Raw genomic sequence first — 12,230 nt, 5'->3', positions numbered from 1 at the left:
GAAAATGATGGCTGAGGCCCATTTTTTCCTCCATGGAAAACTTCTCTTCCAAACACTTACTTATGATGCTAAATGCAAGAACAAATTGACCAACCAACACAATTTACAATACAATGGCCCATAAAAAATCCACTGTAAGAAACAGAAAATTTTTGCTGTCAGAGATATTTTGTTCTTGGTTTAAACAAATCATCTATATGGAATATAAAAAAAAATTGTAAACAAGGCATAGTCAATTTGTCACAAATCCCACACAGAATGCCTACTATATTAGCAACTTTCCTGCATAAGTTATGTATTTATGAGCCAACTAATTGTCTGGCTCTTCCACTCATTAGGTCTTTATTTACATAATGCTCATTGACAGATGAACATGACCAGTTTGGGATTTTTTTTTGTTTATCCTTAATTACTCCCTAATCCCCATATGAAGGAATCCTTGTCTAGCTATCCTCCAGCTGCTCTGACCTGGAAAACATACTCAGACTGTTCAGTCATGGCTCTGAGTATCCAGAGCTAACCCCATACTCAGATTTTATCTGTCATTTCAGAGCACTTCTTTTATACGGTCTCTAATTGGCCACAACCACCAAAACATTCACACAATTTACTTAGGACAGCAGGCAGACATGGTAGCTTTAGCCAGGAGTTAACACCAACTTACTCATCATTGGCATGGAAAGCCATGTGAATACTACACTTCTAAAGGGACAGGAATGAGGAGGAAGAAAAACAACATCTTTATACATGCTGTTTTGGAATGGTTTAGCTACTTTGTTAACACAACAACTAGTGCACTGACTACATGCATAAAGAAATACTATAATGAACCAGCTCCCTATACTTCCATCTGCTGCGATGCATGGAGAGAAACACAGAAGAACAGCAGTTGCCTTCCCTTGGTATGCTCTCGTTCCTGGGAGCCTGCAGGAAGCCCCATTCCATCCCCACAAAAATCTGTACGGATGGCCTAACTCCCAGGGAGGGATGAAATGCAAGACATGTCCAGGAATATACTGCCATACTATGGGAGTTAAGGCTCCAAGGAGCAGTATTAACCGCCATTCCAACATGTCCACTGTGTGTGCGCTTGTGTAAAAAATTGAGGAGGGGATATGGTGCAGTGGCGATTTGGCAGCCACACATCCCTGGGCTTCCAGCAGGTGTCATGATGCTCAAATTAAGTGCTTTTGACAAGCATTAAAATAGCTATTAAAAATGGTTTCACACTTAGGATTTGGTATTAGACTCCATCACCATAGCAATTAGGAAAAAACAAAAACAACCAGCAAGAACTCATCTCCAATGATGAAGTCACACACAATAACTTCAGTAAATTGGGTGAAATAACATGGCTGCAACTGACGTCAAAACGGAATGGGATATTATCCTATTGAGGTAGTAGCAAAATTAAGTTCCTTAAAAGAAACTCTCTCTGTGTCACAAACCCTATTTGTTTAAGCAGGGGAGGTGTACAACCAGACCTTATGCACTGATTAAATGAAACCCAGGACAGTCCTAACTTTAAGAACTGGGTTTTATCCTGTCATTTTACAGTATATTTTTTAGTAAAAGGCTAAATTAGCAATTCTTGTTTCTCTCGCAATTGAATATTATTGCCTGAAGCAAACATTTTCCTTCTAAGGCCTTTCTCCTGCAAACAGTTGTTCTTTGAGTTCAGTGCCTCTACACAAGTCACATTACCCACAGGCCTAAGCATTCCAGGTCCTAGCCTTTAGACTGTAAGCTCTCCAGGGTAAGGACTTCACCTTCCTACATGTTTGAACCATGCTTAGCACACTTTAGAAAATATCTATTTAGATTTAAACAATAAACATGCACACAAGAGCTCTAGGCACCTTAACAATTAATTAGGATCCCAACCACATAACGTTGACCAACCAAGGGGAGGGGGGCAGGAGGAGGAGGAGGGGGAAAACAAAAAACCACACAGAGGTAACAAGTTAATTCAACCAGCCAACAAAACAGAGCTAGTCCATTTGGCTGCTATGGGATTGGAGGCTCTGTCTGTTGAAGAAAAGCATCCTCCTCCCTTCCATGGAGTCCCTGTTGATGGTGGGATGCAGGGCCAGGCTGCAGATTCTAGCATGCAATAAAACCTGCGCTGCGAAGACTAAATTTTGCTTGTCTTATTCACATAAATAGCCCCAGGGAAATCAATGGATCTACATGCACAATGAAGATAGGCAAAAGAACACAACTGGCCTTAAGACTGTAATATTTATATTTCTTCTGCCACCCTCTTCTTAGCCCTCCCCCAATTATAAACAGGTGTTAAGTAAAAGCTAACATACTGCACCATATGGTAAACCCATAATCTAATCCTGAATGCAATTTGAGAGAGTTTCTGTGTAACTGTTTTCAGTTTCTCCTTCCCTCATAAGAGAAGAGCTGCCTGAATTCACATCCCTCACTGGTAGCACACACACACATATATATTAGATTATGGGTTTTGCAAGTTTGCTTGGATGCCTAACCAAGGCAGAAAAAAATCTGTTCAGTATGTGCTGCATAAGCAAAAGAAATTACATCCTTGAGCATCTGCAAGAAGAGATATGGATCCTTAAAAATACAAATTAATGGAAGTGCCAGCGCGTTACTAACATGCCAGTTCCTGCATTGATTGTACTTCACGGAGCCAAACCAAGAAAAATAATTCAAAGACATTGTTATCCACTCCCTGAAAAGTTTATATTTGCAAAGGTTCACATATTTAAAATGAAGTGGTAGAATAAGCAGTATGCTGTGGTTTTAATTACACTGCGTAATAACAGACCAATAAAGCAGATATTTTTCTTCTGTGAGAAATAAACTAAACAGCACCACCAAGAAATTATTTCTGAAAACGCTCTGCACTTTTTGTGCCTTTCACATAGCTATACTTCAACATGTTTTATAAGGCAACAGATTATCAACCAGTAGTACTGTATGTTGACAGTCTAATTCAGATATCAACAGCTCACATCTACTACACAGTTTATTATTCACTTTTGAAGAAGAATGCATTTCAAGACACAGCTCAGAGGGATGGGGACGGTAACACACAGAGGACTCTTCCATTCTCTTTTCCCTTGCCACCATGATTTTAAGATTAAACAGAGATTCCCCCCCCCCCCCCCACAACTACAGGGCCCAACCGATAGCAGGAGGAGCGGGACTTTCACTTGCTCAGCCACAAAAGATGGGCACAATATAGAGCAGTTTAACATTTCTTCTGAGTGATGATACCTTCTCAGAAGGTTGATTATGTGAACAATATTTGTATGCAAAAGCATCTGAAAGGTTCTAGGCTGTAACTTGAGTTTAGAACCTTAAAACGCATTAAAGAAAGCTAAAACCTCTTACTATAATTAACACCTATTTCATTGCTATTTATAGACTTCTTTCTTAGAATTCCCAGATATCATTCAATTTATGGTAATACAACAGTACTAGCAGACAACAGTTGTATTACTACAAGAATTATCCCACAGAAATAGAACATTCTACTGATGTTTAAGTTATGTAAGTACTACTAAGATGCTTACAAGACATTTTTCCCTATTACTTTCACATACAGACATATTCTATGGCTTCTGGAATTAACCATTTTGGCCACAGAAATTTTTAAGGTTGGTACATACTTATGTTTCACTTTTAATACGTAAACAGAGAGAGGCTAAAAAAAAGATTACACTGCAGGAAAACTCAGAAGGGTAATTTCTCATAGCTAAAAATTTAAGACTTTATATGTAATGTTATTTTGTAGCCTTCCTACATCATCTTTCATATTTCTCCTTTTTATGTCTAAAATTAACTTAGTGTTTTTTCAAACTACTTTTTAATCCAAATCACAGTTACATTATAACTAAATATAAAAAAAAAAAAATCTTTTAGCACAAAATTTTGAGTTAGTACTCTTTCTATGCAATTAAAATAAGCTTGACAGCTTTGAAGGGGAGAAGCAAATTTCTCAAAGGAATATCAGATGTTACAAATTTCTAGAGGGAAAATGTATGACATTGCCTGCACAGTTTCAGTACATCAACCTATTAAGAAGAATTTAAGTTTCCAATTCTCAAAACCATTACTGAAGGTCAAACTATTTGCTATCAAAGCTTAATCTGTTCAAATATCCATTCACCATGTTCCGAATAAGAGAATGCAATATACACCGCTAACCCGCTATAACACGACACGATATAACTCAGGTTCACATATAGCGCAGTAGCTGCGAGGCTCTGGCGGCGCTTTAAAGGGTCCAGGGCTCCGGCTGCTGCGGGGGGTTGGGGACCTTTAAATCACCGCTGGAGCCCTGCTGCCACTACCTCAATATAAAGGCGTTGCACTTACAACACGGTAGGGATTTTTGGCTCCCCACGACTGTGTTATATTGCGGTAGTGGTGTAGTTACAATAAGCCAATACTCAGGAGATAGACATTCTCTGCATTTTTAGAGAGGAATATTTTTGAAGATTTGCACAAAACATGCATCACTAAAGGAGATATTTGCCTACTTGTAACAAGCAAACTAACATCACAGCAAAAATTTGTTTTCACAGTCTCCAGAAAGACTATTTGCTCACATTACTGAATACAAAGAGATAAAATAGTGTCTTCTTAGGCTAATTCTACACATAGTGCTACAGTGGCACTCTGCACTGATTCAGCTGTGGCACTGTAGCGCTTCTGGCCACAATGCTCTAAACTATTGGTTTAATTATTCCATGAGAGGCAGTAGCTGTGTCGATGGTAGAGTGCTGTCTACACCACCGCTTAGCTCGGTATAATTTATATAACTCAGGTGTGTGGATTATTCACAAAGGGATGTGGTTATACTGAAGTAGGTTCTAGTGTAGACAAGGTCCAGATGTGTAAACAAAACACCACGATAAATAGACAATTACTTGTTCTCTCTTTCATCATGTAGCAGACTAAAGATAAGGATACAGATAATTCATCAGTGACTATAGTGAAGTTTATCAGACATCTTGGGTAAATTAAAAATAGCAACTGTCAGAGGCAATTCCTCCTCATATCACGAACCAATGAGCACATATAGCCTGATTTTCAGACACACCAAGGACAGGCAACTCTAACTGATGTCAATGAGACGGGCAGACACTCAGCATATATCTGAATCATACCCATACCTTCTTGGGAGCTTTAAATCTGAAGTATTTCTTTTTTCTGACCAGTCAAGAATTCTTGGTTTGTACATTAATTATTAGAATGATACATTTAGGGGGGAAAAACTGGAGAAAAACAGCGTAACACAGGGCAGTTACTTTATTTAAAAGTATATTTTATTTACCTTGGGGGGGGCATTTTCCAGTAGATGCTTATTAAGCACCTGTCACTTTATAACTTTAATCCTATTACTTTTTAAAAAATATTTATTTTAAAAATGATTGGGATAAAAATAGCCTTCATGCACAAGGAGTATTCACACATTCATGTTTGACAACTATGAAGTCTTATAAAATAAATCTTAGTCAGGTTTTTTTAAACATATCACAATACCAATGCAGTTTCTCTCTCTAATCTAGAAAAAGAAGTGACATTGTAACAATCTAAGGGCTTGTCCACACATACAGTACTGCAGAGTGCGTGTGGTGAAGATGCTCTATAATGACGGGAGAGAGTTCTCCCATTGGCATAATAAAACCACCTCTGAGAGAGGCAGTAAATGCTTCTCCCACTGACATAGCGCTGTCCACAAGGGCACTTATATCAGTGTAACTTATGTCGCTCAGTGGAGGGTGGTCACATCTGAGTGACATAAATTATGCCAATATAATCTGTAGTGCAGACATAGTGTAGCTTTTTTGGGGATTTCACAAAAATAATAAAAACAAGCAGCAGAAAAAGTCATTATAGGACAATGCACCAAATCACACCCAATTTAGATAAATAGGGATGTAGCTATAGCTGTACTCTTGTTTTGGTAAATTGTCACTATAATTAATACATACCTCTGGTATTGAAACAACTTCCATCAACAAAGATAGGCCTATTTTTATGGAGGCAAACACATTTTGATAAGTCCATTATTAAAGTTTGATCAGCAGTACTAAAAAAAAAAAATCTCATAGTAAGCACGCAATAATATGACCAACTCATACACCAACAAAAGCATTGGAACTGGATAAAAGTAAAGACACTACAGAAGAGTATTTAAAATGCATGGTTACACAGCTGCAACTGCAGGCAGAATTTAAACGAACAGAAAAGTTTCAGTAAATTTGTTGCTCTTTCACAATAATCTGCATCCTGGCCAGAACTGAATCTGCATCAGCCTTATGAAATGTCATGGTTAGATGATTAATTACTATGTTGCTTATCCCTTACACAGATGTTATAAGCAAGCTTCTTAAATTTGTATTAGAGAAAAAACTTTTGTATAAGTAATGCATTATTTGCAACAATTGAGAGCAGAGTTTTTTTAATAGAAGTTTCTGATAAAAATAATATTTGATCTGGACATCTCCCAAGATTGTTGTACACATGCTTAGGATAATACCAGATTAGCCAACACGCACAGGAATAAATCATGAACAACTCAGACAGTTACAGGGGATCCCATAAGTATCAATACTTATGGGGTCCTTTATTTGAATTCTCCCTCCCCCACCCCCAGGATAAAAATACACCAGTAGGATGATGAAGCAAGTTTACTATTCTTGGGTAAAGGCACTGTGGTCAGTAGTAAACAAATGAAGATGTGTTTCTTCCACCAGGGCATATTGCTATTCCTTACATTAGCTTAAAACATCTATGGATTTTATGACAAGTCAAGATGGTTTTAAATTGAAACTAATAAAGGAGGTTTAACCCATGCAATGCATTTAGCAACACATTTTTAACAGATCTTCCTCCTTAAAATAGTAACACGATTTTTATTTTGTAACACTTCTGACAATAGCTATATGATGAAAAGGAAGAATCAAAGTATTTTACAAGTAAAAATAGAACACTGAAAGAGTCATTAATTTGAAACTCATTCAATGAACCTGAGGGCGCCTGTATAGTGCCTTCTCAAAAGTTGTTAGAGGTACTTTATGATCCATACAAATAAGCACACCATATTCCACTTGGACTATTAAAATTAGTGCATTCATTCACCTACCTTATTTGTGACTGCCACACACACTACCTCTAAATAAGGGGAGAAAAGGGGTGGCTTTGCAAGACTACAGCCTCCAGCACTGCAAACCCCCAGAGTTAAACTATGAGTCAGCCCCCAGTCATATTGGTTTAAAAATAATAAAAATGAGATCGTTCGTATTTGCCTTCTGTTTTTTGAGCCTTTAGGATTCACATTTGCAAGCTTTTATTTGCAACCATGAGGGCTGAAATCTTTTTTTTTTTAAAGCTGAATTTCTCACATAACTCCAGAAACCAGCGTTATAAGCAGAAATACCAACAATCTAGAGACTTATGATGAAAAAGATAGAAGAGTTGGCAACACTGAAAGTAGTAAAGATCTGAGTATCTAGGAAGTGATGGTGATGACAAAGTATTAGACAATCAATTCTTGTTTTGGTCAATCTAAATAATAAGTGTATTTTCTTATTAAACAAAAGTGCTGCAGTGCTTTTATATCCTCAACCACAAAATATTCTAGTCTATTTTGACCAATAAGTATGTTTTTATGTAAACAAATATAGCTGAAGTTTTTGCATAGAAGTCCTAACACCTGATGATGTTCCTTCAACCAACCCTGTTTTATTGCATTTAGTTTATGTTATCCTCAAATTAATTTTTAAAAATGTAATCCTCTAATTCTTTAAGTATGAGTGCAGGTAGACTGAATGCTAATCATTTACATACAGAAAAGTTAGTGGCAGTATGCAATACATAGCTGAAAAGCAGATAAAAATGGTAGCACGAGGTTAAAAATGGACAATGTCCAATTTATTCTGTAAACAAATTAAAGTACCTAATTAGTAGCATCTTAATAACTGCTTTTTATAAAACTATTTATGCTATTAACATTTTGCATTTCTCTCAGCTTGAATAAAAAAAAGAATTAGTTTCACTTTTGGATACTCAAGCTGCAATGTTTGGTTTCCAAGTACTGTATGGAAAGTTTATTTTAAAATGCACTGCTACTTCGATATAACACCACCCAATATAACATGAATTTGGATATAACACGGTAAAGCAGTGCTCTGGTAGGATGGGGCTGCGGACTCCGATGGATCAAAGCAAGTTCAATACAACACAGTTTCACCTATAATGCAGTAAGATTTTTTGGCACCCAAGGACAGCGTTTTATCGAGCTAGAAGTATATAATAATTTCCCTGGGAATTAAAAAAAGTCCTAGAAATATTATCTTTGTCTTAAATTTTGTACAAAATAATCTGTATTTGGGACCAGATTTTATGCTCAGAGTTTCCTTTTAAAGTAAATGCAAGGAGAACTGCATATTTACCTTGACCATAAAACTTCCCTTGACTGGCAGTTAGATCTTGCTTTGTCCCTGAAAAACCTTTACAACAAAAACCTGATAGAAATCTAGGAGCTCCGAAGGTTTTATTGTGGTGTTTAATATTTACTGTGACTATGTAAATTCCAATATGTGAAGTTTATAAGTTAAATTAGTCCATGCTACACCCATTGAATTAATATCTTATTTTTACTAGCCCTGATGGTTACAGCTCAATGCCAGAATAGTTCACATGTTCTTGCCAAAAACCACAGGAATCAAGTCAAGTGACTTAATTCAGGCCACACATAATATCTAGACTGCACACACTTAACTTATCAAAAGTGCATGGTTTAGCCTTTTAACATAAAAGGTATTTCTATTAACATAATATGGCCAAGCTCTCGTGCGCACATTAGAATGAATTAAACAGATTTGTTCTTTTTAAAAATTTGCTTATATGGGAAAAAAACATGCCACAAAGAATTTTATGTAAAAATTGAATTAATGTTTGTCTGCTGTCTGTGACAATGCAGCAAGGTTTTAAACTAGATAAGATGATCTAGCTAAAAGTTAACTTAAAAGGAGTTCACTGTATTTTCTACCACAGTGCCATAAGAAAAAGGCTGAAGTTAAGAACACGAGACTTGCCAGCCTGGATCAGACCCAAGGTCTAATCTAGTTTAGTTACCAATCTAGTGGGCAGCATTAGATGTTTCTGAGGATCTAAGCAGCTGTGGGATCATTTCCGTCACAGATTTAGGTTTCATCCTGGTCCCTAATAGTTAGAGACTGGTTTAAATCCTGCAGCATGAGGTTCAATATAGTTTTCAAAAATTGTTAGCACTACCTGTGAACATTTTTATTTGTGCATACAGAGTACATATGTATTCACACTGACATAACCAGGTTAAGTTATGTCCCCTGCAAAATTTAACATTTAAGTTGTTAATATTTTGATACTAAAAATTATACAAATTTACTCCAGATTCACTGGGCCATTAACAACAAACTGTTTAAAAAAATAAATCCTAAAGTTCACAAAAGACAAAACACAAAAAGAATTCAAACACAACTGACTTCATTTAACATTAAGCTGAAGGCTCTTAAAAGCCAAAGAACACTACAAACGCTAGCCAATGGTTTGGGCTTGCTATCGAATAGCTGTGGCAGAAGCTGTGCATTTAGCAGCATTCAACAAATAGGCTTTATATGGATAGTGTTAAACCTACAGCTCTTAACTACTATAAGTCTCCTGATCTGACTTTTTTTCACTTTCATTAAACAGAGAACAGTTAAAAAAATTAGATGAATTCTCCCATATCTTTATAGGCAGAGTGCCGTTTTGATTTTAGTAAAATAATTAAAGATCACATGACAGATATACAGCGCTTCTAAAATGTGAAGTGTATTTCTCTCTATATACAAATTATATATTGCAATTTAAGTTACCTGTTTGACTAACATAAGTCAAAGCACAACACAAAATTATTTGAGATTCTTATTTAAAATCTCATACATATACATACAGACTGTTAGATATATAAATACAAAGTTGGAAGTTATTAAATTAGCAATTATCAAGTTCTAAATTCCTATTCGTTTGAATTATTTAAGACAGCAACATATGATTGTTTAAAGTCACATTCCTTATTTGAATTATACCTGCTAGAACACACTGTATCTTAAAGGAAATAAGACGGGACAACATGACTATGTATAGGAACAAGAAATTAAATCTGCATGCATTCTCTAGACCTAGGTCAATACATTTTGCTTTAGTCCATAATAATGAATTTCTATATGACATGGAAGTACTACCAGTACCATTTGGAGTCCCTTAACCTATGTTGTATGATCACCTCATTTTACTGTATTCACACTCAGGGTATGTCTACCCTACTGGCACAGCTATGGCTCTGCTGCTGTGCCACTATAGAGCCAAGTGTAGACACTTCCCACATTGATGGAAGGTTTTTTTGTCATTGTGGGTAAACTACCTCTCCGAAAGCACAAGCTAGGTAAATGGAAAAAAGTTATTCTGTTGATCTAGTCAAGTCTATATAGGGGGTTAGGCTGACCTGACTACATTGCACAAGGCACAAACATTTTCACAGCCTGAGTGATGTAACTAAAAAGCTTGGACCAAGCCTCATACACAAGCACTCCTCCTCCATATTATAATACTATTAATAGGGCTATCAATTGGGAGATTCCTTTCACAAATTCTGATGGTTATTGGCCAGCTTGACAGTCATTCATAAACACATTGTACATTCCTTCAGCACCTACTGTACCTGCCAAGTTCTTCTCCAGTCTCATAATAATCATCCAGGTTCTCCTGCCTGAAGACAGTCATGATAGCTGTCACCCTTCAGAAAAACCCAGCCGACTTCAGCACTTTTCCCGTCTAGCTCATCACCACATCTCTGTAGTATCCAATGACACTTCATACATTACTGTGCGCCCTGGAGAAAGGAGAGATAGATGAGCGCCTGGGTTTGTAAGAGGGCTGTGTGGAGTGGTGCATATCACACACGCAGACTGACAGTAGCAAATCTCCCAGGTAATGATACACAGAAATCCCCACGGGGATTTAAGGGATTAATCACAAAGCGCCTGTGGCCCTGAATCCCTCGCTCTGCTCCGCGGAAACCAGAAGGGGCCAAGCCCCGCGCCCTCTTCCGCACTCCCCCCGGGCGGAGCTGAGGCAGGAAACCTACGAAGCGCCCCTCCCAAGCCCCGGCTGTGCGGCGGACACATGGGCAGGAGCCAGGAGGAGGAAAGCCGCCGGCAGCTCCTCGGCTCTGCCCTCTGCTTCTCCCCGCTCCTTTTCCCGCCGCGGCACCCAGCTGCTCCCGGGCCGGCACTTCCCAGCCGCACGGCCGCCACATTCCTCAGTGACTCCCCCTCCGTTACCCGGCCAACGAGGACGTGCTGCCAGGCGGAGCCGCCGAAGCTCCCGCGCCAGGCTAGCAAAGGCGAGGGGCGAACCCGCCCAGGCAGCGGGGACTCCGGGCATCCCCGCGAGCCTCCAACGCACCTGATTCACGGGCGGGGGACGCCGCCGCTTGCGTCTAGCGGCAGGAGCCTCGGCCTTTGCACACCGCCCAGCCGGCAGCGCTACCGAGGGGGAGACCCCTCCCACCCCAACCGTGGAGCTGCAGGAGGAGGGGACGCGGCCGCAGAACCCGCAGTGCCGGGAGAACCCGCCCGCTCGCTCCCCCCACTCACCGGCAGGAACTGGGACGCGGCGCCTACCTCCCCGGCGCCCGTTGGAGCAGCGCGCAAGGGAGCAGCGCAGGGCTGGGGAGCGGGACTCCGCAGCGCGGCCAATGAGAAGCCGCCCGCCACCCCCCTTCCGCCGCCTTCTCCTCCCCTTCTGGCCGCGGCCTGCCCCGGCTGTGGGGCGGGACCGCTGCTCGTTCACAGGTGCAGGACCAAGGTGCGGGAGGCGCCGCCTCTGGGGCCCTGGCTCCGGGAGGCAAGCCGGGCAGCGGGGAGGCAGTAGCGCGGCCGAGCAGGTTCCTTGCGGCAGAGCCCGCTAGGATGAGCTACGGGTGGGGCTGTGGAGCAGAAGGGAGCCCCCGAGGGCACCGTGGAGTCCCGGGGCGATTGAAGCGAGAGTCGGTTCCCCGTGCTCAGGGGTGGCTGTGAACCCTCCCTTCTAATTCAGTGATGGGGCTGCCCTTCGGGATCAGCCTGTATGGGGCAGGTGCAGAAACCCCATAGAGAAGTTCTCCCTGTCTCCTGCCTTCTCTGGCCCACTGGAAGAGAAAACCTCTGGCAGATCCACCT

At 40.1% G+C, this 12,230-nt stretch overlaps 1 protein-coding gene across 4 annotated transcripts in view; it reads right to left on the bottom strand.

Moving 5' to 3' along the window:
• DAPK1 (death associated protein kinase 1) overlaps positions 1-11,751 on the bottom strand; it is a 131,032-nt gene extending 119,281 nt beyond the window's left edge. Inside the window, exons 1-2 of one of the 4 annotated variants that reach the window (XM_030566655.1) lie at positions 11,667-11,751; positions 10,730-10,900 (exon numbers count right to left, since the gene is read on the bottom strand). In XM_030566655.1, coding sequence (XP_030422515.1) covers positions 10,730-10,791 — 62 coding nt within the window. In that variant the 5' untranslated portion in view covers positions 10,792-10,900; positions 11,667-11,751. Of the gene's footprint in view, positions 1-10,729; positions 10,901-11,155; positions 11,318-11,475; positions 11,605-11,666 lie in introns of those variants that run through there. The other 3 variants (XM_030566652.1, XM_030566653.1, XM_030566654.1) reach the window with 3 other exon arrangements.
• Positions 11,752-12,230: the final 479 nt, after the last annotated feature.

The sequence above is a fragment of the Gopherus evgoodei genome, chromosome 6 (assembly GCF_007399415.2).
Source record: "Gopherus evgoodei ecotype Sinaloan lineage chromosome 6, rGopEvg1_v1.p, whole genome shotgun sequence".
NCBI classification, from domain to species: domain Eukaryota; kingdom Metazoa; phylum Chordata; order Testudines; family Testudinidae; genus Gopherus; species Gopherus evgoodei.
Note: the sequence above shows the minus strand (reverse complement) of the source record. Positions and strands in the feature narration are given on the sequence as shown.